This window comes from Gobio gobio (assembly GCF_949357685.1).
Source record: "Gobio gobio genome assembly, chromosome: 12".
NCBI lineage: Eukaryota > Metazoa > Chordata > Actinopteri > Cypriniformes > Gobionidae > Gobio > Gobio gobio.
In genome coordinates, this window is record NC_137105.1 from 5,496,550 (window position 1) to 5,521,769 (window position 25,220).

At 36.6% G+C, this 25,220-nt stretch overlaps 2 protein-coding genes across 2 annotated transcripts in view; one reads left to right on the plus strand and one right to left on the minus strand.

The window, feature by feature from the left end:
• Positions 1-20,753, minus strand: part of cpsf2 (cleavage and polyadenylation specific factor 2) — a 31,340-nt gene extending 10,587 nt beyond the window's left edge. The window contains exons 1-12 of the mRNA XM_079830747.1: positions 20,589-20,753; positions 19,371-19,527; positions 19,125-19,284; positions 18,122-18,227; positions 17,901-18,030; positions 15,665-15,780; positions 15,376-15,563; positions 10,417-10,707; positions 8,033-8,133; positions 6,075-6,278; positions 5,179-5,331; positions 1,082-1,307 (exon numbers count right to left, since the gene is read on the minus strand). Coding sequence (XP_079686873.1) covers positions 1,082-1,307; positions 5,179-5,331; positions 6,075-6,278; positions 8,033-8,133; positions 10,417-10,707; positions 15,376-15,563; positions 15,665-15,780; positions 17,901-18,030; positions 18,122-18,227; positions 19,125-19,284; positions 19,371-19,519 — 1,824 coding nt within the window. The 5' untranslated portion in view covers positions 19,520-19,527; positions 20,589-20,753. The remainder of the gene's footprint in view (positions 1-1,081; positions 1,308-5,178; positions 5,332-6,074; positions 6,279-8,032; positions 8,134-10,416; positions 10,708-15,375; positions 15,564-15,664; positions 15,781-17,900; positions 18,031-18,121; positions 18,228-19,124; positions 19,285-19,370; positions 19,528-20,588) is intronic.
• A 361-nt stretch (positions 20,754-21,114) lies between these two features.
• ndufb1 (NADH:ubiquinone oxidoreductase subunit B1) lies at positions 21,115-23,512 on the plus strand. The gene is made up of 3 exons (XM_079830561.1): positions 21,115-21,194; positions 23,137-23,281; positions 23,368-23,512. Exons 2-3 carry the CDS (start codon positions 23,142-23,144, stop codon positions 23,402-23,404), a joined length of 177 nt encoding a protein of 58 aa, XP_079686687.1. The 5' UTR covers positions 21,115-21,194; positions 23,137-23,141; the 3' UTR covers positions 23,405-23,512.
• Positions 23,513-25,220: the final 1,708 nt, after the last annotated feature.

Sequence of the window (25,220 nt, forward strand, 5' to 3'; positions counted from 1 at the left end):
CTGATTCATTTTAAAGGAACACTCCACTTTTTTTGAAAATAGGCTCATTTTACAAGTCCCCTAGAGTTAAATAGTTGAGTTTTACCGTTTTTGAATCCATTCAGCCGGTCTTTGTATTTGGCGGTAGCACTTTTAGCATAGCTTAGCATACATCATTGATTCTGATCAGTCCATTAGCATCTCATTCAAAAAATAACCAAAGACACTTTCAATATTTTTCCTATTTAAAACTTGACTCTTCTACAGTTACATCGTGTGCTAAGACCAACTGAAAATGAAAAGTTGCGATTTTATACACCTATATGGCTAGGAACTACTTTCTCATTCCTGCGTAATAGTCGCGGATCTTCGCGGCTGTACCATGGCTGCAGCGGCGCAATGATATTACAGCGCCTGAAAGTAGCCCAGCTAGGTAACTTTCAATGTGACCGGCACTAAGTTTGTGTAGTTGCAGAGAAAGTTTCAGGCTTGCAGCCGACAAATTGTGTTGTGGATTTAGCTGTGTGATTAGCCATGGTTCTGTGTGTTGTAAAGGGCTGTGATAGTAAGTTCGAAGGTGTAACTACCACCATGTTTCACAGAATACCAACCAATCATTGCGCTGCTGCAGCCATGGTACGGCCACGAAGATCCGCGACTATTACGCAGGAATGAGAAAGTAGTTCCTAGCCATATAGGTGTAGAAAATCGCAACTTTTCATTTTCAATTGGTCTTAGCACACAATGTAACTGTAGAAGAGTCAAGTTTTAAATAGGAAAAATATTGAAAGTGTCTTTGGTCATTTTTTGAAAGAGATGCAAATGGACTGTTTAGAATCAATGATGTATGCTAAGCTATGCTAAAAGTGCTACCGCCAAATACAAAGATCGTCTGAATGGATTCAAAAACGGTAAAACTCAACTATTTAACTCTAGGGGACTTGTAAAATGAGCTTATTTTCAAAAAAAGTGGAGTGTTCCTTTAAGGGTGGAAACTTGACTAATATTATAAGACTTATAAACTTTTGTATGGTTTATTTTCAAATGTATTTAGAAAAGAATACATATCTGAATCTTAAAACCATACAGAGAGAAGCATTACCTGGTAAATGTGTGTCTCGCTGGTGGCATCCACCGTCTCCTGCAGTTTTGGCATGTAAACTTTGATGTCTTTCCCGCTGAAGGCCTTGCAGGACTCGGCCAGGTCCTGGCTGGCCTCAGGCGGGCCGTGAACGATGACTAGCTGTCTGGGTTTCATCTGGTTTATGATCTTCTTAATGGAGTCCCCGTCAGAACGGCCCTCATAATCGATGTAGGAGACTCGAGCTCTGAGACACAACAGATGAATGAAGGACTCTGAATGCTGTATCTGGGTCATTCTACCAGAAGTATGACCAAACAATACAATATTCATTTAAAAAAAAAGTATCACCACAACTAGGGTGACCACCATCAAACAAACCAAATGTGGGACGATTACTAAGTTTATGTGGGACAATGTGGGACATGTTACCAACACTAAAACATAACCTGAAACTGTTGTATAATCTTAAATTCAACATCACTGAGCCCAAAGGCAGCAGGCATCATGCAGATAACTACTTTTGAAACAGTTCTATATATATATATATATATATATATATATATATATATATATATATATATATATATATATATACAGAACTATCCATTCGTTTTCTGACAGGGAACACATGGAACGAATCACCGCTCCACATTTTGATTGACAGTCACAACCTACTAGTGACCGTGTTTACTCCTTTCTTTTCAACCATTGGATATGGTTTAAAAAACGTTTTTTGTATTTGTGTGAGGCGGGATGTTACTTCTGACGAAGCGCTGTTAAATATAGGTGAAAAACGATGCCGCAAAAATAATAAATAAAATGCTTTCTTAAAAAGGCAAAAGAACGCATGCATGTTTTCTCAATATGATCATTAAAAATCAACAGACTGGTGAAAATGCGGGACATTTTCTCAATATGTGACATGCGGGACAAGGGGTGAAAATGCTGTGCGGTACAACGCAAAGCGGGACAGGTGGTCACCCTAACCACAACACATACAAAGATGAATTTGACTAATTATTTGACCTAAGATTAAGCTATATAATAAATAAATTTACTTTATACTCAAAGTTGCAGTATATAGATGAATGCAACCACATTTAAATTTTTTTTACCAAAACATACCTAACAAATTACATAATAATCATAACTACTTCATAACTAATATAACTTTTTATTTAAATGGTTAGTTCGGTCATCATTTAGGACTGAAAGCGTTTTTGATTTCATCAAAAAGATCTTCATTTTGTTCCCAGTAAATGACAGAACTTTCATTCTCGGGTGAACTATCCCTTTAAAGTCTGTGGTGTAACAGAATATTGCACAATATATACAAAATAACAAATCATTTTCTTGTTTGAAGAGATTTTACATGGAAAGTCCTTTTACTAATTTCCAACACAAAACTAACATTTATCAAAAAATAGTAAATGTTAGCAAATATTTTATGTTGACACAGGAGTTCTTTCTGTGGACAGAGACACCTTACAGGGGAGGACATTTTCCAAGGACACCCTCATAATTATAACAGTGAATAAGCATATGCTTTAATGGTTACATTTTAATAATCTAAAAGCATTTCTAATAAATTGAATTCATAAAACCTAAGGGACAAGGGGTGGTTGATTGCCCCTTTTTACAAGATGTAAAATAAGTCTCTGATGAGTGTGCATGTGAAGTTTTAGCTAAAAATACCCCACAGATATTTTTTTATAGCATGTTAAAATTGTCACTTTTTGAGGGTGAGCATAAATGTGCTGTTTTTGTGTGTGTCCCTTTTAATGCAAATGAGCTGCTGCTCATGGGGCGGAGCATCAAAAGCTTATGTATGTTAGCAGCTTTGATTACCAAAACCGTAGCTTTTTCTTTGCGGTTTGGCTGTTCAACCACACACAAACCCAGTATCCGGACACTGAAACTAAGCTTCTTAGTCCTGCCAGGGTGAAAATATTGCAGTGTTGTCGTGTGGACAGTGAAACCGGAGATTTTGGCTTTTTTTCCAGGCTTCTGATTGGCCCACATGGCTTTACGGTTAGGGTTATATTGCCACCTGTTGGTTTGGCATGCTCTTGACAGCGCTTCATAGTGTGTTTTGCGTTTTTATGTGGATGTGATTTTATTTAAACTGAGGAGGGAAAAGAAAAAACTGTATATAAAAATACCCGTGTACGTGTGGATGAAGCCTCATGCAGACAGGCAATGAAACTGTTCAGCCTTTTATGTTCAAACCGGAGTCGGACAATGATGGAGAGACTCAAGAACAAGAGACAACATGTAGAATGAGACAGGACGCTTCTGAAGGGTTAGTTGAGGAATTTATGAGTTAACTATCTTCAAGTCATTGATTAGCATATTCTGTCCTGATAATCTCACCCCCTTTGTTGCGTGTACCCAGGGGCGGGTTTATGTAAATTTCAGGGTTTGTGATGTCACTAACCCGCGAAGAAGCTCGTTGTAGTCTCTAGCAGCCGTTTGTTGTAGTTCTTAAAAAAACGATTTCTTAAAAGGAAAATATATCCCTTTGCTTTGAACTTTGAGCTTTGTAACTTTGCACATGTTGTTTATGCTCAAACAGCAAAATTACAAACTAACTAACGTTAAAGCTACACTGTGTGATATTTTCCCCCATCTAGCGGTGAAAAGGTATATGACCATCCAGAGAATTTTTGTTTCTGTTCCTCTCAATTCCGATTTCGTTTTAACTCCTACGGTGGCCGATTTAGTCCAAGATTAACATGGCTTCCAGTTCGACCTCGTCCACATTCGACACGGTGCCATCGAGTGTTAAAACGCGAAAGGCGAAGCTTGAATTTACGGGTATGTCCCTCTTTGGCTAATGTACTTTCAAAATGGAGGGGCAACATGGCGACCGGCATTCGAACCCCTCACCCGTATGTATTTTCAATGGCATATTATAAACTTACGAGAATACTTTATTACTTGAAAGAAGTAAATATACATTAATGAGCACATATATTTTTGAAAGAACTAAGTGTTTTTAGCTAAGAATAAACTAAAAAAGTTAACCAGTGTAGCTTTAAAAAAGCCAAATCATAATCAACCACCCCTTTAAAATGTTATTACATTTTCCACAATAATATTGCCATATGATTAGTTTTTTTTCTGTTTTGTTGTGTTTTAGATTTTCTGGATTGATCAAAAACGGTGGTAATCAAAAGAAGGCATAAAACATGAACAATTTAATATTTTAAAATTTAGTCAAATCAAAATGTTACAATTCCTTTTATGTTTTGGCAAACAAAGTGCAGCACAACAGAGGTTTCCTGTTAAAATTAAAACATGGAAGAAAATAGTGTGATTATGCCTTTAAAAATAAAGTTGTTATTATTATTTTGAGAAGTACATTCTACTGTACAATAGTAATAGGCTACATTTCTGTCACAATTTCAAGTTAAACTGAACTCTCATTTTGACGGATTGTCATGAAGACCTTTGAGTTTCTGTGTGTATATGATTATAACAATAGTTTTTATCAAATTAAATGGTAAAAAGCTGATAAAGAGACTCTCAGAGGGCCAGTTCATGTGTTCATGTCCTCGTATAGTGAGATGACAGACGCTGAAAACTCAAATGTTTTAAACCTTTTCTCAGCTGATTAAAATCACTAATGGAGTCTAAACTCACATTATGCACCAGTTCAGCAGCAAATAAACACCCAAGCCACAGAAGAGCAATTCATTAGGGATGGACGGAGGGTTATTAAAGAGTGTAAGGAGCAATTATTCATTTAAAACTGACAGCAGCGTAATGGCAAACACTGACAATTGTGCACACGAGTGTTTGTGAGTGTATTTTTAAGTGACTGTAGGATACCTCTATGATTTTACATCTCAGCAAAAGCGTGACATTTTTACCAAACACTGATCCGTGACAATAACATGCAAGAGGGAGAGCGACCCCTGCAGGCCAGAGTCAAGAATGACTTCCTGAACACAATCTAAAGCCTATACAAATACATTGAATGGATCCTAAATACTGCCGTAGCAACTACACTGTTAATATTCATTCAAGTATTACATTTTTTTTTTTTTTTCACTCATCCATTATAATTAGTAATAACAGTCAGACTGATAGTGTCATGATGAAGTCCTCACCTGATCTCTAGTGTTTGTGTGTTACTGGTGCATTTGGTGGGGACGTCAGACAGGTCTTGCTCCATGGGCTCGTCTCCATTAATCAGTCCAGACTCCAGTTTGCTCTTCTCCTCTTCAGTGGCCTGGAGCTCAGGAACCAGAAACTCCTCTGGCCTGAGGGTCAGAGGTCAAAGGTCATTCCTCAGAAAATACAGAACTGGTACGTAAATATTACACAATAAACATAAATCAAAGCTTTTTATGGGGAAATAATAATACATATTCTCAGGAATTCACAAAATATACTGCTTTTTATTAGCGTGTAGTGTAAACCTTGCATTTAAAGCATTGATATGTTCGTTTTATTATGGTTTTATTAATATATTGAATTAGCGTTTTATTTTATAATTTTAGTTTTAGTAACTTCATTGTGCTTATTTGTCAAATATTGCTATTTAGGTTTATTTATTTTTTATTCAATTTTAGTTCGTTTGTCATTAGTTATTTCCAGTTAATATTTTTAGTGCTTCAACGTAAACATATTTCAGTTTATTGCCAATGCAACATTTCTAATTTTAGTTTTTTAAACTGACATTTATATTAGCTTTATTTTGATTAACATATGTTTTTTAAGTAGTTTTAGTTTAGTTAAAAATAACCCTGGTATGACAAACAAAAGAAGATTTAGAATAGAGCATTTAAGGAAAAAAACAAGACATATAATAGTAAATATTAGCACAAACCCATATAATACTGCATTACTACTATGGTATATATTACCATCTGATTCCATCACTTCACTTTAAGAGGAAGAACTCGAATTCATTTACATTAATGGATTTGGTAGATGCTTCCATCTAAAGTGATTTCCATTGCATTGAAGCAACACATTTGACCATTTTATAATTCGTCTTCACCTGATGATTTCTCCGTACTCATCCCATTTGATTCGCTCCTCGTGAGTAGGGAACATGGGGTAGGATTTCTTGGCCTGTTTGAAGAAGCTGCCCTTCCTCCCGCCCTCACCCTTCATCATCAGGTCGTGATGTTTGGTCTTCACCACCGCCGGCTGCTCCAGATCGTCCTCCATATCGCTCTCATCGCTCGAGTCCAAGTCCACCCTGACCAAGAACACAGAATGCCGTTACTGAACCTCAAATGCAAAGCTGTGAATTAGATCTGAACAGATCATTAAACTTCAACATCAACAAGCCGAAAAAGTGAAGAAACGACAACAGAAAAGGGTGGTTGACATGCAACGTGTTCATGAACTGTGCTTTTCTCAGCATTGTTAGGGTAAAATCAATATTAACGCATAAAGAAAACTGTACATTTTAGGTTTTTCACCATTTTAAATTACCTTTTTGAATCCTGTAGTTCATTTAAATGGTGTGATTTTTTAATCGCAGAACTATTCAATATATTCTCTTAAAGGTGCAATGTGTCAATTTTAGTGGCATCTAGTGGCGAGGTTGCGAATTGCAACCGCTCACCCCTCCCTTTCGAAGCACATAGTCCGACACAGGACAAAGATGTCGTCGTCTGAGAGAGCAGAGAGTGACTAGCAGTTTGTAGAGAAGTTTGTTCGTTTAAGGCTACTGTAGAAATATTATGGCACAAAATGGCGGCTTCACTGTAAGGGACCCGCACTGTATGGAAATAGAAATGGCTCATTCTTAGGATAATAAAAACATAACGGTTGATTATGTAAGGTCTTTATACTCCACTGAAAACATAGTTATGTATATTATATTGCATTTCTGTCCATAGATCCTCATATTAATATTAAGATAAATATTACACATGGCACCTTTAATTAATGTGGGGTCATAACTGACTGTATAATTACTTTAAAATGTAGTTTTAGACAAAGTATAGCATATCTCAGGACATTATTAGGACACATCAACTTTATATTACAAAAGTATTATAAAATAAAACTGTAATAGCTATATTAATAAAAATATAATTAATTTATATATAATTTCATTTTATTGTGTACTGTATTCTTTTATTATTGTGCACTGTAATATTTTATCAATATGAATATATTACATATGTGACAATTCACAATTGTATTTAAAAAAAAAAAGTAAATGAAAAAAAAAGTTATTTATTATTATTATTCAGCAAGAATGTATTAAATTGATCAAAAGTGACAGTAAATACATTTATAATGATACAAAATATCTATTTCAAACAAATGTCCACAAAATATGAAGCAGCACAACTGTTTTCAACATTAATAATAATCATAAATGTTTCTTGAGCAGCAAATCATTATATTAGAATGATTTGTGAAGGATCATGTGACACTGAAGACTGGACTAATGATGCTGAAAATTTCAGGAATAAATTATATCTGAAAATATATTCACAATATTACTGTTTTTACTGTATTTTTAAACAAATACAGTAAATGTGGGTATGGTAAGCAAAAGACACTCATATTTTTCATTCAGTTGACTTGTTTTGGTTCAAAATTGGCATAAATGTGAACAGCATTTGCAACAGAGCGTGGGTAAAATATGAATTATTTTGGAGAAAAGGGTTTTGCACACCCTGATCAATATGAGAGCTGCTGTTTCAAAGCGATTTTTTTCTTTTTTAAGCAGTGGCAGCAGGAGATGTTGAACGTTTAACATAACTTTTTGACCCAATCGTGCAGCTCTAGCGTGAGTGATTCATAAAATATTTATAGCTATAGATTTTTTTTCAGTGAGGATCTGTCCTTTGAATATTTGCAGAGGATTACCCACACTACACTTGATAAGTGCTGTAAGAAAGACTTGGTTTGATATGCAGTGCATTCTGGGTGAGTCAAAGATTTTTTTCATTCTGACAGTGTTTTAGTCACAAACACATTTCCACTCACTCTTTCGCCTGCTCCAGTTTTTTGGCAGCTTCTTTCTTCATTTTCTCTTTTTCCAAGTACTCCTCTAGTTCTCGTCCTTCAAGTCGGCAACGTTTTCTTATCTAGTTTAGTTAAAGAAAAGAAAAAAAAAAAAGCTTCAAAATAACAAGTCAAACATATCAGACACTGCACAGTCTTATAGTTAGAGCGCACATCCACTGACCATCTGAAACATACGGCACACAAAAACAATCGGAAAGATCAAAAGCACTACAGAGGAAAAACTAATCACGAGATCTGCCAAAATTGTGGGATCTAATCGTTGGTATTCAGGGATTTGTCTGAGAGATGTCATAAGCAAACTAGTAACATATAAGCAAGTTGTTGTTTTTGTAACACTCTACAATAAGGTCTCATGAATAATTGACAAATCATTGTCTTCTCATAGGATATGGCCCTGTAGTCTCATGAATGATTACTGTACGTGTTTCGCCATGTCACATCCTGTGACGTTGACATGTAGATATTAAACCGGGAAGACGAAAATAGCACAAAAAGCTCAAAATTAACAATGTTTGCCCTGAAATTAAAACAAATGGACTAATGTTAACAAATAAGACCTTATTGTAAAGTGTTTTTGGTCACACTTTCGTTTAATGTCCAATTCTCACTATTAACTACGACTTTTGTCTCAATAAACTCCTCTAGTTTATTAATAGTTAGTTGTTAAGTTTAGGTATAGGGTATGATTAAGGGATGTAGAATATGATCATAAGGCATTAATATGTGCTTTATACGTACTAATTAACAGCTAATATCCTAGTAATATGCATGCTAATAAGCAACTAGTTAGAATTGGACCCTAAACTAAGGTGCCACCGTGTTTTTTTTTTAAAGTTATGTCTAATAAATAATACTTTTTTACTTTTGTATAATTCTGATCACAAATTTACATTCACACAGGGTTTTTCCTGCATTGACAATTTTTTGGCGGCAATGTTTTTTTTTTTTTTATGAACTGCGGTGGGTTGATTTAAAATGAATTCACACTGATTGATTACATTTCCTATTTGCATGTCTAATGCCGGGTTCAGACTACATCATATTAGACTGATTTTAGCATGATCCGTTTGATGTACGGTGTCGTGGTGATTCGTAAACGACAAGAATCAAATGTTTTATCTCGTATAGTGTGTCATAGGCGGTGTTCACACTGCAGGGCTTAATGCTCAATTCCGATTTTTTGAAAAAATGCGATTTTTTTGCAAGGCCGTTCACATTTCCAATTAAATGCGACCTTTTGTGATCTCCTGTGTGAACGTGAAATGACCCAGAAGTGACCCGCATGCGCAGAAGAGTACTCAACGGTCAATGACGTCACTTGTTGTTTACGGAAGTAGCCAAATATGGGTGTCAGCATTGGAGTTCGTTTAGCTTTATTAAAGTTATTTTCGCAACGGAGCCAGCACCATTACAACCTTCTCATGTTAAGAAGAAAATTAAAAAAGAGGAGGAGAGCAAGGTTTTTGGCCATGGCGTTTTGTGGAGCAGTGGTAGCAACGTCGGTACAGAGAAACGTGTGTGTGCGGAGTCGCAGCCAGGAGTGGTGGGATACTGGTGTGAGTGGCTTTACTGATACCGAATTCATCAGTAACTTCAGAATGACCAGATCCACCTTCAATTATGTTTGCGAGCGCCTTCAACTAACTTTGTCACGGGAAGAGACACGTCTGCGGCGGCCCATAACAGTGCAGAAACGCGTTGGAGTTGATTGGCTAGCAACAGGTGCGTACTTCTTCTTTTATTGGCGGTTAGCAACTATTTCTTGTGCATTACCGCCACCACTGGACTGGAGTAAGGAACGGGAGTTACAATGATGACGTTTGTCGCGTATCAACGACGTGCGGGTCGGATACATGTGACCTGGCAGTTCAGACTGAAGACGCATTTCAAAAGATCGGATATGTATCGGATTTGGACCACATACCCAAGTGGCCTGGGTCGCATTTGAAAAGATCGGATCTGTGTCGTTCAGACGGTCATGAAAAGATCAGATACAGGTCGCATAAGGGCAAAAAAATCGGAATTGGGTCGTTTCAGCCTGCAGTGTGAACGCAGCCATAGTGGATGACAATTGTGACCCTGGACCACAGAACCAGCCATAAGTGAAAATCTGAAATCTGAGGATCCATTGAATTCATGTGGTTTGTGCTGTTCACACGGTCATGAGAAAAACAGATCGGAGTCACATATGAGCAAAAAAAAAAAAAACGATTTGGGCCACGTTTGCCTGCAGTCTGAATGTAGCAAAAAATGGCATAATCTGACACAGTGACTATCGTAACAGACAAACATATTGTGTAGTCTGAGTTAAAGTGGAAAATCTGAAAATCTAGGGGCCTCACCTCCAGGTCCATCCTCTTCTCCCCCGGGTTATCTATGAGGTAGCGGGCCAGCGTCCCTGGTGTGGTCCTGTAGGTGAGGATGACTGAGTTCTTGGCGTCCTGGCACCACTGTATGAAGAGCTCCCGTGAGAAACCCGACTCCAGATCGGGCTGACTGCACAGAACCACCTTCGGGCTGGGCACGCGGGACAGATCGGCCAGGCTGTGACAGAGCGAGAGGTGGCGGAACTGGAAAGGGTTGTTGCGCTTGTCCTCGAAGCATCGCATCAGTTTATCGCTCATCCACTCCACCTGTGAGAGAACATGTTAGATCTGCCATATGACATAGAGAAATTTCCATGGTGTGTGATATTGGGATGATTGGGAATTGTGATAATGTTAATTAAACAATGTTTTGGCTGGTTTTTAAGCTTTAAGTAATAACTTTTCCACTACGAGGCAATATATGCCTCCTTTATACTATGCTATTTTTTTATAATCTTGCTAATATATATAATCTTTTATGTCAAAGTCTTACATTTAATCAATAAATGCAATTATGTTGTTCAGGGATGCAAAAAAATATCATTGACAAAATAAAGCAAAAATTGTTTTAACTCTAACTTGTTGTTTATTGAACTATTTTATAAAATCAATATGCCATTTGCAATCATGCTGAAATTCTGGAAAAAAACATAATTCTTCCTTGTGTGATAATGCTTAAAAATTGTGCACTTTTGTTTGGTTTTAGCGAGTGGCATTCTTTATAATATCAGCTCACACATTTAAAACAACAATTTCAGTATAGACAGTAGTGATGCACCGATCATGATTTTACATGGCCGATTTCGATACCGATGTTTTCAAGCAAACTGGCCGATTTCGATACCGATTTCCGTTTTTTTTTTTTTTTTTACACAATAAAAAAAAATTAAAGTATACATGAACAAGATGTTTATTTGGTATTTAACAGGCCAAATTGGCCTTTGGCCAATGAAAACAAATCCGCAATCTGAAATCAACGGGAAATTGAATTGGGTTGAATTTATGTGAAATTAAAGGCAACAACTGCATATTCTGCAATCCAAACAAAGATGTTACTTAAATCAGCATTTGTTTTTAAATTCAGTGTAAAGAAAAAACATTTTTACCAGTGAAATTAAATAAAACCAAAGTATATAACCCACTCGCCCGCGCGCGCAATTGCTCATGTCTGTGTCAAAATTTTCCAGGCATAAAATGGAGGACAACGGTTTAATATCCAAGAAAAGATGCACATCTGTAATTTGGCAGTATTATGGATTTAAACCAAATGCAAATGGTGAACCAGCGGATCCAACAGAGGCTATCTGCAGGCTGTGCAAAAAAAAGTAAGGGTTAAAGATGCGCAGACCACTAATCTCCGCAGCAATATCAACATACACCATCCAGCAGTAGCGGCCTCATTTGAGCCCCGCTCTGCAGCCGCTTCTCAAAGCGGGAAAAATTCTAGTTTAACTCCGATTGCTTCTGCGTTCGCTTGTGGAAAGAAGAACGATAAATCCAGTTTAAAATGGAGACAGTGCACTCTAGCTGTGACCCGTTTTCTGGTTAAAGAGATGATGCCTCTTAGTCTTGTGGACCAGGCAGAATTCCGGTCCATGCTTCAAACTTTTGACCGGCAGTATGAAGTACCCAGTCGGAATTATTTCTCAAGAACAGCTATTCCAGAGCTGTATAATACAGTGAAAACTGAGGTTATGACTAGCATCAGTAGCGCGGATTATGTCGCTCTTACGACGGATATGTGGTCGAGCAGCAATACGATGACACCTTACATGTCAATTACTGCTCATTACATAGACAAAAACTGGGTACTTCAATCAAACTGCTTCGGAACGATTTATGTGCCTGAGAGCCACACAGCAGATTATTTGGCAGATAGTCTCTTGGAGAGTGTTAAAGAATGGGGCGTCGATGAAAATAAAATTTCATGCATCACCACAGACAACGGAGCTAATGTCGTGGCAGCAGTGCGGCAACTAAAGTGGCCATGGCTTAATTGTTTTGGGCACAATTTGAATGTCGCCATAAACAATTCACTTCAGAAGGAGAAGGCCAGTACAGACCGAGCATTTGGTGTATGCCGGGCCATTAATGGGGCTTTCTCGAAGAGTTGGCACCGAAGACGCGAACTCGTGAGAGCGCAAGAGGAGCTCGACATCCCTAATCACTCTCTCATAACGGTAAAACCATTTTAATTTAATATTATTTTAATATTATTTTGGTAACACGTTAGAACAAGGTTTCATTAGTTAACTACATTAGTTGCATAAACTAATAATGAACTTGATGTTATAATGAATGTAAAAATGAATTATTTTAATTTCAACATTTAGTAATATGCTTGCTTATTACTATCAACATTTGTAGTATTTGTTAACATTAGATAATGCACTATGAACTGACCATAACAAAGATGAATAGGCTATTTATCATGGTTGGTTCATTACATTAATGTTAACAAATTAAACCTTATTGTAAAGTGTTACCATTATTTTTATATATTGTATTTTATTATGCTATTTCAAATAGCCTACCCATGATTTTTGTCATCACTTTAATATATTTTTCTTTCATTTTTTTATATTACAATAATTTTATTCTAACCTTTATTTTATATTATTTAAAATACAGGCCCATGGTTACCTTTTATATACATTTTCAACCGTTTAAGGTTAGGCTATACAGATTAAAATTGGAGAACACAAACGCAGCTATTTTAAATCTATTTATATATATATATATATATATATATATATATATATATATATATATATATATATATATATATATATATATATATATATATATATATATATATAAAAAAAGTTAAACAAATGTTAAATTAAAAGATTGCTATAAAAATAGACACTTTAAATTCTAATGTTATTTGTTTTGTTTATTAATTAATTGTAGGACTGTCCAACGCGCTGGGGGTCGAAGCTGAAGATGACACAAAGGATTCTGGAGCAGACTCCAGCAATACGACGGGTCTTTGCAGATGACAAAAGCCGACGTCCACTACCAAACTTAACGTGGCAAGATATTTCCGTTCTGGAGTCAGTGAACAAAGGACTGAAGCCTGTAGCAGACTTGACCGACGTTTTGTCAGGAGAAACTTACGTTACTGTTTCGTCTGTCACCCCAGTGCTACAACACACACGTCGTGTCTTAACGGAAAATGACGATGACACACAATTGGGTAAAAAAATTAAGACTGGCATCTTGGAGGAATTAGACGCCAAATATAACAACCACGCAACCCAAAAACTTCTCAGAATCAGCACTCTCCTTGATCCCCGCTACAGAGGTGGAATTAATTTGAACGAATTGGAGCAAACCAAGACAGAAGTGCTTGATGCCATTACAGAGTGCCATCGTCACTCAAGCCCGGTAAATCACGAGAACATGGAAGAACATGCAAACACCAGCGCTCAAGAGGTGCCTTTGAAGAAGAAAAAAAACACACTGAGTGATCTCCTTGGAAAGACCAAAAAAACACCTACGAGTGAGGCGGGTCGGGCAGCGGCTGAGCTCACGGCCTATCTTTTGGAAGATGTAATTGACGGAGAGGAGGACCCACTTGAGTGGTGGAAAAATAATGAACGCCGATTCCCGCTCATGTCTCTCGTAACGCGAAAATTTTTGTGTGTGCCTGCAACAAGCAGTCCTTCAGAAAGGGTTTTTAGCGCAGCAGGTCAAATTGTCACCCCATTCCGTAATGCTTTAACCCCAGAAAAGGTTAATATGCTCGTTTTCCTGTCTAGAAACCTGCGTTAGATTGTTGCGGTAATGTTTTATAAATGCATGGTTCAATTAAATAACGTGGTGTTTAGATTATATGTTATTTTTGAGAACTAGCCTAATGTATTTTTAAAAAAATGAAATCATATTTGTTTTAATTTTGAATGATAATTTAGATTTTTGATGATTTTAATTATTTTTTTTAAATGCATTTATGATACGCAACTGCCAAGACATGCATGCAAACCATACGTTTTATAGGTTTCTATTAAATAACGAGGTGTTTGGATTATATTTTATTTTTAAGGTGTCTAATTAAAAAAAAATGAATTGTTTTAATTTTGAATGATGATTTAGTTTTTTGAAGATTTTACTGATGATTTAAAAAAATGCATTTATGATTTTCATACGCAACTGTTAAGACATGCTGGGTAAACCACATTTACGGTGTTTTACAGATCACCTGCATAAAGTTATTTTGAATACGTTTTGAATATGTTACTGATAAAAGCAATTTGTCTAAATGATTGAATATCGTTCGCATTGTGTCCTGAATAAAATATTTTGTTCAAAGGTTTCGCTCTCTCGTTTTATTTTTAGCGTTAGTATTTTAAATGTTTTCCAGGTTTCCATGTTTGATTAATATTTGTATTATTAATAGGCTATTCTATTTATAATTTAATAGCCAATAATATTTTTAGAGCTGTTTAAAACATTTAGCCAAGCCAACCTATGTCTCGTTAATTTGTAACGTGCTTCTCTTTGCGCATGTATAATGAAAACAGACACAACCAACTTTTTATCCATATACTTCAATGTTTTGCTTTAACACATGTAGGTTACTGTAGCTATGCATCAAAAACACTAAAGAGGTAAGTGTATGGTAACTATAAGCTATTTATAATGTATTTGGCAACGCAATGTCCTGTGAGTTTATCAGTCGTCATTTTTACGATACTGTCGATTATCGTCTGATAACACTGACTGTTATCGATATCGAGATATTTGCGAGACATCGTCGATATACGATAATATCGTCATATCGCCCAGCCCTAATGTGCACGCGGGCGCACTTCTGGAAAAATCGGCAGAAAAATACAAAGAAAACCGGCCGGTTGCCGATCGCGCGCTAGAAGCGAAAACCGTCCGGTTCCGATTTTTGTGCATCCCTAATAGACAGCACAAATCACACACCTGGGACTTTGAGAACTCCACCACATTGTAGCTGACGTTGTTGAGCAGGGCGAGCGAGTAGACGCCCAATCCTGCGTCTTTGGTCCTCCAGATCTGATCCAGGAGTTGAGCCAGCTCCAGCACTCGTCCGGCTGTGTCCACTGCGATGAGCACGTTCCCGTCACCCCGGAGAGTCTCCATGACATTGGCTGGAAGAGAATGTAGAGCGTCAGAACACTGTAATCTGGTTTGATGAGTTCTCCTCATCAAAATAACTTTTGGCCAAACTATTGGGTTTGTTTGAACTTACTGAGCAGTTGCTCGTCGCGTTGTTTCCTGCGAGGCTGTACATATGAGGCGTTGAAGGAGTCTGTGATGAGGAGAGACGGTCTGCTGACGGTCTCCAGGGAGCAGCCGTTCAGATGACTGAGAGAAATCAGCAAACATGTCAATTTTGGTTTAAAGGGCACCTATTATGCCCCCTTTTTACAAGATGTCATATTGGTCTTGGGTGTCCCCAAAATGTGTCTGTGAAGTTTCAGCACAAAATACCCCACAGATAATTTATTACAACGTGTTGAAAATGTCATTTTGAGGCCTGTGTATAAAAAGCGCTGTTTTGGTGTGTACCGCTTTAAATGTAAATGAGCTGCATATCCCCGCCCCATCTTTAGAAGAGGGCGTAGCAAATACATCTCTCCTGTGCATGGCAGATTGCATACAGGTCTCACAGGGCGGGTCTATGTTAAAATGGCAGTGTCAGTCAAACCTTGCCGACGGGCCTTTGCAGTGTGATGTCACACTTCAGAGAATCTGAGAACAGCTTGTTCTGAAATTGATTTTTGGGGATTAAAAAAAAAATACTGGGTGGATTTTTATCGTTATAGGGTGGTTGTTTACACACACTGTCAAAACACATTTATGTTCAAACATCATGTAAAAGTGGATTTTGCATAATAGGTGCCCTTTAATACACCTGATATCTTCCACTTCCTGATCTCATACAGAGCAGACGTGCATTCTATCTGATCCCCCCTCTGCTTTGGCGCTGATCTTTATGCTTAGCAATCTGCATTTCTTTATTTCTGGAGAGCGTGTGGCGGCGCTTTAAATAGCTGCGGCTCGGAGGCTTGCTCCAAACTTCATTTCGTTGCATTGTACTTGTACACGTGTAATGACAATAAACTTGAATCTCATCTCATCTCATCATTAAGATGCGTTTTGGTCAATCGGATCACAAGTAGACGCGGGAGACACACTCCCATTTACACCTGGTGTTTTAATCCGTCTCTTTTGCCCACTTTCATCCACTTTTGCCCTGGATTCTTTGAGGGGTCCGCTGTTTATGCTTTGTAATTAATGCATGTATTTCTGTTGTGGTTTTAAAAATGTTATGAAATAAATATTCAAGTTTAATTACCATGCGTTATATTATTATTGAGTGAAAATAAGTCTATTTATACATATTTGTTTAAAGTATAGGCTAAATTAAAATAACGTTATTAACCGGTATTTTTTCAAATCAAACCGTTTTCGGAACAGTAATTTTTATTGAGGAACGCAAAAACGGAAACACTATAATATCGATTCTGCTCGGAGTGAACCGATTGATATTTTTTTCCGTTTTTAAGCCCTGACAAGAACAAACTGTGTTAAATAAAATTTGAAGTAAAAAGGTATTCGTCCCACAGTGTTTTTTATACTTTAACACAGTAAAGGATGTGAATAGTTTTAATAGACTTAATTATAAGCGAACGGAAGAAACGTTTATAATCCCCTGCGAAAATGGGTGTTTTGGATTTGGTAAAGATTTGGGAAAAGAAACGAGATGTCCATGTCCATTGGGATAAAATGGACTAGGCCTATTGTTAAAATTCACGGAAAATCGAGTGACCAGATCCAGATCGCAAAACAGAATGAATAAATGCTATCTGACCATTATTTCCTTTCTAGGCTAAACAAAGCTTTGTGCTTCACTCCTGTGGTAATATTCACGTGAAACAGCATTCACATACAAAACACTGGGTTAGTAAAATAACACAATTTTTTTTTTAAAGTAGAAAATATTATTTATGTAAAGAGATATATTAAAATAAAAAGAGTTCAACTCTTAAGTGGAAGGAAGCAATTTTTTTCCCCTCACGTGCATTATTTGGGTTAGTAAAAATAACAATGATAGTTTTAAGTAGAAAATAGTATTTATGTTAAGAGATAGGGTAAATTATCTACCTATTTACCTAATTACCCCCCCCCCCCCCCCAAACGACGATATCATCGACCATCACAATGTTTTACTGTAAACATCGTCAACTGCAAATTTAGAGGACATCGCCCAACCCTAGTACATGCAACCTGAAATATACCCAAATGAATCTGTTCTTCATATAAAGTGATCGTGTCTCTTCAGAAGACCTGGATTAAACTGCTTATTTCATATGGATTTGAAATCTCATGAATCTCTTTATGAACATTTTGAAACTATCCCTTTAATAAAATACAACTTTCTGATGCTACTTTCATGTACAGGTGATTTCTTCCATACTTACATCTCCCTCTTGTGGTTGAAATCTACACCATAGATGATCTCTTCCTCGCCGTCCTTCACTATTTTCCAGATAGTGCCACCAATCATGTGACCCGCAGGAAGTGGGGTGATGGACAGACCGTGACCTTTCCCTGTTCATTAATAAATTAACTATTTTTTCATCACAGTATCACTGTTATGGAGAAGTAAAGCTTCGTAAGTTTTCTTGAAGGTGTATCTCACCTTTGAGGTTGACGATCTGAGAGTATTTCAGCTGCTGGATTTTGTCAAAAGCTGAATCGACATCATCCAGTGTGAACAGAGAGAAATCTTCTGTGTTGTGTCGAGACTGAGACCAAACAAGACGGAACATAATTAAGGTTTCTCTGCCTCATTCTGATATTTGTGTTTAACACAACAAAACATCTTTATATTCCAAGTTCAACTGACAGTTCAAGTCTATGATTCACAGATCTCTGTCAAAGTAAAATCATGTTACAACCCATACTGCATTGTGGCTTTATTTTCAAGATAATTTAGCATATTTTAGCCCCATATTCTGATTTCCCTAATGCAAAAGAAAAACCTTTATCATTACTGTAATGCAAAACATAATTCAAATAATATATAATATGTTATACTGCATTTATGCTGATTTTATTTACTGTAATAAAGCAAAATTGGGAATAATGCAAATGCATTAAACTCAAAAGTTAAACATCAGGATGCATTCAGTTATAAATGAGTTTGGGGGAAATGTGCTTAACTGTCATGAAAATAAAAATCCTACCAGTCTGAAAATTGAGTTTGTTTTCTTTATGCAAAAAAAAAAGTCACATTTTTTCTTTTTATTATTCATTTTAGGATGAGAGTCACCCAACAATCACTCAAATAAACCCAACATAAAATAATTTAAAGTTTCATATTCAAGAATCTCAAATAGCCTGCCATCATTTTAGGAATTTTCCAATTTTCTTAAAATTATAATCTTAACATGATTTTTTAAATAAAACAATTGTTTATTAGAATTATTAAAATGATTTTAGGTTTGTATTGGTTATTAATGTATAGGAGAATGGGTTCATTTTTGTTTGAATTTTATGTAACATTATATAAATGTTGCCATGAGCATGACCTGTCAAACTTTTTTTTTTATAAACTACTAATTTGACAATTAAAAAAAGTAATATTTCAGATTCATAAGACAATCACAAGAAGTGTTTCATTTGAAACCCATCCGTCTCACCTGATAGAGATCGTACATGAACATCTGGCCCATCTTGTAGACAGGGATGGTGGCGTAGATGGTGCAGTTGAGCCCCAGTTTGCCCACAGCGTACGGTAAAGCGCCCAGATGCAGATGATCAGGGTGAGAGAGCAGCACTGCGTCCACCTGATGGACATACCTGACGGAGACAGGACGGCAAATACACATCACAATCACATACAGCAAAATATATAAATAACACGCCTCATTGTCAAACTACCGTACCGCTTCAGGGAATCTATGATGTCCATGGAGAAACTTTCATCCCAGCCACAGTCCAGCAGGAAACGGAACTCGTCCACCTGTAACAGGTAACACAGAGCCGATTCCTCCTGGACTCCAGATAGAGCCGTCAGCTTGATGATGGACGTCATCCTGCCGTCTGACCCATGGATGGACACAAGAGATCATCAGTAAATAACCACCAGAAAACCATCACATTTAATATGTTTTAACCACCAAATAAATAGTTCGCAAAAACTTCAAAAAGTCATTCGGTTAAGGATGCAATGCTATGAAAACTTTGGCCGATAACCGATAATTCCTTATTGAAAACCGATATATTGGCCGATAAATCTAAATCCGAATTAATACATTTTTTGAGTGTCTGATTACAAAATCAAAAGTCTCACCATTAAAAGCCATGTCCCAAGCACACAATTAAAATGTTCTCATGATAATTTGATGTAGCCTTGCGCTGCACATGTTGCACTTAACTGTATTTTACTTTTATGAAGTGATTAAAATCATATTTCAAGCAAGTCAAAACCATCATGGTGAACAGAGCGCATCTAAAGCGTCTCAGCTGAAGTAAATAATACATCATTTATCCGTTTTTCTGACCAGACCAGGATAATAACATTAAAAATGAACATATATCCATCGGACGATACCGATATGGTGCATCACTACATTCGGTACAATAGTACGACCATGTTTTTAAAACCACTGTTTTGTAATGGTACATGTACCACAGTAATACCATGGTACTCTTTTCAATACATTAGAATACCATGATACATGAATATGGCATGAATACATAACCATAACTATGGTATTTATCCAAATACCATGGTATTAGTATCTGATACCAGCACTGTACCACCACAGTACGCTTTGTAAACATAAAAAAATGAGATTCATACCGCCAATTATAACGCATTACTTATAAATATGTTAATAAATAATAATACATATGCAGGTAAAATAACAGAGCAGTGTGTAATGTAACGTTAACTGTAAACTGCAAGTTCGACGAGAAGAGGCAAAGAATGAATGAATATGAGTATTCATTAGCCTTCACACACTATACAATTTCAAAACTTTAGGATAAATCTGACATTTAAACTTAATCTGAACTCATTGAAAACACATAGCAGCCAAACAAATGAAGAGATTATCTTTAAAAATGGACTTCGTTTATGTACATAAACACTTGCATACCCGTATCTTCTTATTTCACTTTTGATTTCAGCCGGTTCGGTCACTAATAACTGATGAAACTTGCTGAAAAATCATATTATATTCATATTAATGTATCAGATCGGCGGCATGAGAAGAGACCAGCAGCCATTACCGCCATTGCCGACGTCACTAGACTCTACCACTGACGGCACTAGAGGGGTGCTCGCAAATAACTGACAAAAGTCTCGTAAACGATGTATACCATTTTTTTTACACATAAAATTATATGTGTTAAATATATCTCTACAATGTAGTTTTGGATAAGAAAAAATATATTTCGGCTTGACGTAATAATTCTGCAGCCTTTCAAACGGTAAAAATAAATAAATATCCAAATAATAGCAGATTTTATATACGTATATGTATTTATTTAGGGATTTTATATAAACTTCAATGATTGATATTTTGCACATTTTAAAAAAAATTAATAGATATAAAGACCTTGCTTTTTATTTTAAACGCAGAGGAAAGGAAACTTATAGCACCTCCCTTCAAACTGTCGTGATGATAGTTGGTACAGTCCAAAGCCCTCTAACCCTTCCTGCTAATGCTGCTGTGCTAATAAACAGAGACAACGAGCGGCAGGTAAATTACTTTACATTAATTTATATATTTAACTAATAAACGTGTTTTATATTTGATTGTCAATATTCAAGTTAAGTAAAGGTTTTTACGAGTTTTCTGCAGAAGTAATGATATTTAAATCTCTTTGAGGACAGTAGCAGATAGTGTGGACGCGGGCCCAGAGCGGTCACCTTCACGTCCACACAAACATTGATAATGGGATGTTTTCATTTTGACATCTGTATTTCGATCTGTTTAATCTGATTCGGTAGATATTAATGAGGTGAGACCGAGTTTTGCAGACAGACGGATCAATGAATGCTGCAGAATGACTGTTTTTCAGTGTCTTTCACGTCACATGGCTGGCATCATAATCATACACCTATGACATATATATACACCGATCAGGCATAACATCATGACCACTGACAGGTGAAGTGAATCCTACTGATTATCTCTTCATCACCTGTTAGTGGGTGGGATATATTAGGCAGCAAGTGAACAGTTTGTCCTCAAAGTTGATGTGTTAAGCAGGTAAAATGGGCAAGTGTAAGGATTTGAGCGAGTTTGACAAGGGCCAAATTGTGATGGCTAGACGACTGGGTCAGAGCATCTCCAAAACTGCAGCTCTTGTGGGGTGTTCCCGCTCTGCAGTGGTCCTGCCATCTATGTGGATGTTACTTTGACACTTTCCATCTACCTAAGTATTGTTGCAGACCATGTACACCCTTTCATGGAAACGGTATTTCCTGCTGGCTGTGGCTCTTTCAGCAGATAATGCGCCGCCACAAAGCACAAATGCTTCAGGAATGGTTTGAGGAGCACAACAACGAGTTTGAGGCATTGACTTGGCCTCCAAATTCCCCAGATCTCAATCCAATCGAGCATCTGTGGGATGTGCTGAACAAACAAGTCCGATCCATGGAGGGCCCACCTCGCAACTTACAGGACTTAAAGGATCTGCTGCTAACATCTTGGTGCCAGATACCACAGCACACCTTCAGGGGTCTATTGGAGTCCATGCCTCGATGGGTCAGGGCTGTTTTGGCAGCAAAGGGGGGGGCCAACACAATATTAGGTCATAATGTTATGCCTGATCGGTGTATGTCCACATTATAGAGACAGAGCGTATTTAGGCCACGCCCACACCGGGGGGGAAAACAATCCAACGCTCTCCATTGAATTGCATTGCGTGAGGCTGCCTCATTGTCATTTCGGACTTATAACAAAAAACAGAACAATGTCTAAAAGCTGACATGTGACAAGGTTTACAGCAAACAAGCTAAAAAAACACAGAAATACGTTTTTATAAGCTGTCGACCCAAAAAAACGAGCCTTTAAGAAGATAAAAGTGGATACGAAGTGAAGCTTCAGCAGGAAGAATGGGTCGATTTTGGGATCCTGACACTCAGTATGTCTCAGTATGTGTATGTGTGCAGTAAACATTCTGTCACTGTTAAGTCAAATATCCGTTTTATATATTATATTTCCTGTCGCTGATTACGTTCCCCTCAAGTGGGTGTAGTTCTCTGTGTAATATGACCCGCGCGCTCTGTCTCAATGGCCTGAATCCACTTTTTTGTCCTTAAACGCTCGTTTTTTGGGTCAACAGCTTATAAAAACGTCTGGGTTTTTGCTTCTGGGTTTTGTTTAGCTTGTTTGCTGTACACCTTGTCACATATCAGCTTTTATATATTGTTCAGTTTTTTGTTATAAGTCCGAAATGTCAAGGAGGCCGCTTCACGCAATGGAGAGCGTTTGATTGTCGCTCTGTCTCTATGGACTACAATACCAGTCAAAAGACACGTCTACGTATTCATTTTTATTAGATACTTATATTAAATATAACCAAAGCAGAAGTCTTTAGATCAAAAGGTGATGAGAAACATACATTGTCAAACATACTTAGTCAAGTGAAATCATTCAACGTTGTCATTGATTTGTCTCTTGTCTTTAATCGCAGGCATCATGGTGAACTTCGCAGCAGCGATTCGTGAGCACTGGGTCAATATTCTGGTCCCTCTGGGTTTCGTCATCGGGGTTTATCTGGACCGACGGAATGACCAGAAACTCACAGCATTCAGGAACAAGAGTGCTTTATACAGCAGGTCGTATGACATCTCATGAAGACGTCTTAAAGTCATAGTGTGTCTTTGCAAATGAATGATTTCTGAATGTGTGACTGTGTTTTCAGGGAACTGAAGCCGGGCGAGCAGTACACCTGGAAGTGAGACTCATGCTGGGATATTTATTGGCCCCTCTGCCCAGAATGTGTATATTGTCTGTTCTGCCACTGTGTCAGCATGTTGGCTCAATAAATGTTGCATTTAGTTCTGTAATGCCTTGTAGTTTTTATTCAGGGTTTCCGCGGGGTCTTAAAAAGTCTAAAAAAAAGTCTGGAATTTCAAAATCTACATTTTAGGCATTAAAAAGTTGTTTTAGGTCTTAAATAATTTTAAACGGGTCTTAATTTTCCTACGTCCATGTAACGCTAGCTCTAATGCTCATTGAAATCCTGCAGCACTTTAGAAAGTTCAAATAGTCTAAATATAATTAGCTTTAAAACCACTGCAAATGAGACCAACATGCAGCTTCTATTGCAGCCAATCAGCTTTCCTGTTATTGGAGTCTCTTTCAGATTGTACCACAGACACATAAAACGGATTTTATTCTTCAACTAATAGTCCTCCCAGTTTTTCGTGTTTGTGCGGTTACTAAATATAATGAAAAATCAACATTCATTTTTTTTTTAAGATTATTTGTAAACCAAAATAAACAAGATTTATGTATTTTGTTTTTTATTATATTGTCATGTGTGGCTATTGGTTATCTAGCATAATACATAATATGGTAAATGTGGTGTCCTAATTATGAAAAAAATGCACATTTCTAGAAATTACCACCACAAAATCAGCTATTTTGATCTCAAAAATCCCCCCAAAAAAGTCATGAAATCCTGGTGGGATTGAGCTATGAGGAAGTGCAAGTTTATCAATTTGAATAAATTAATTTACTTTGCAAGTAAATTTGTGACTGGATTTCCTTTTATAGGTCTTAAATTTCATAAAAAGTCTTCATAAAATCATAAAAATTTCTTAAAAAGTCTGGCTTGGTGAAACCTGCAGAAACCCTGTTATTTACACAACGAGTGATGGGATATTTTGTTGGTTTCTATTTGCACCAGATCACGCCGACCTGATTTAATTTTTTTAATCTTGCTCTACATCGCAATCATAACATAAATAAACATCAGATAAATTATGATTTGATTGCATCATCTATGTTGACTAAAACATATAATTATAAAAAATATAAACACGGCCTATTAGGATAATGGTATTTTTGTGTGTGGTGTTTGAATGCAATAGCATAATTTGTCAGAAGACCCCAATATTTAGTTTTAATTCTGTTTTAGCACATTTACATAAATATGTTTGTTTTCCCAAAGGTCTTGGAAATGGATAACAAACACTGATTAAATATTTTAAGTGTTCGTATAACTTCAGCTATTATGGAAATATATTTAATAGTAGTGGTCAAAAGTGACCTTTATTCAAAGATTTTGTAAGCATGTTGTATAGTTGTGCTTGTAGTCAATTGTTTTATTTGTGATAAAGCAATGAAACGTGATGTCCGGGGGGGATATTTGTTTTCAATGACCCCTGCAAGTTTGATTAAAGATTCAAAATATGAGGAAAATATTTTATTTTTAAATGAGGAAGAGCAAAACACTACTTGGTTAAGGTATTTATCTGACAAAATTATTTGGCAAAAAAGGCAAACTACAGCTACAGGTTTAATTTTACAATGCAAAACAAAACGCAAAGAAAAACAAAAAGCTTGATGTGTGTGTATCGTCTATTCATTTTTGGGTCACACTTGGTACCTTCGCAGTCAAAAGTGATGAAAGCCTTTTTATCAGCGAAAATATATATATATTTTTGTTCAAAAATTTTAGAATTTTGGGGGGAATTTTATGATACTATGCAATTATCAAATTAAATTGTATATATTTTTATATTATTTTTCAATAAATGCATTATTTCA

Coding starts and splice junctions, on each gene's coding strand:
- ndufb1 (XM_079830561.1), top strand. CDS start 23,142: ATGGTGAACTTCGCAGCAGCGATTCGTGAGCACTGGGTCAATATTCTG. Junction 23,282..23,367: donor AAGAGTGCTTTATACAGCAG/GTCGTATGACAT, acceptor CTGTGTTTTCAG/GGAACTGAAGCCGGGCGAGC.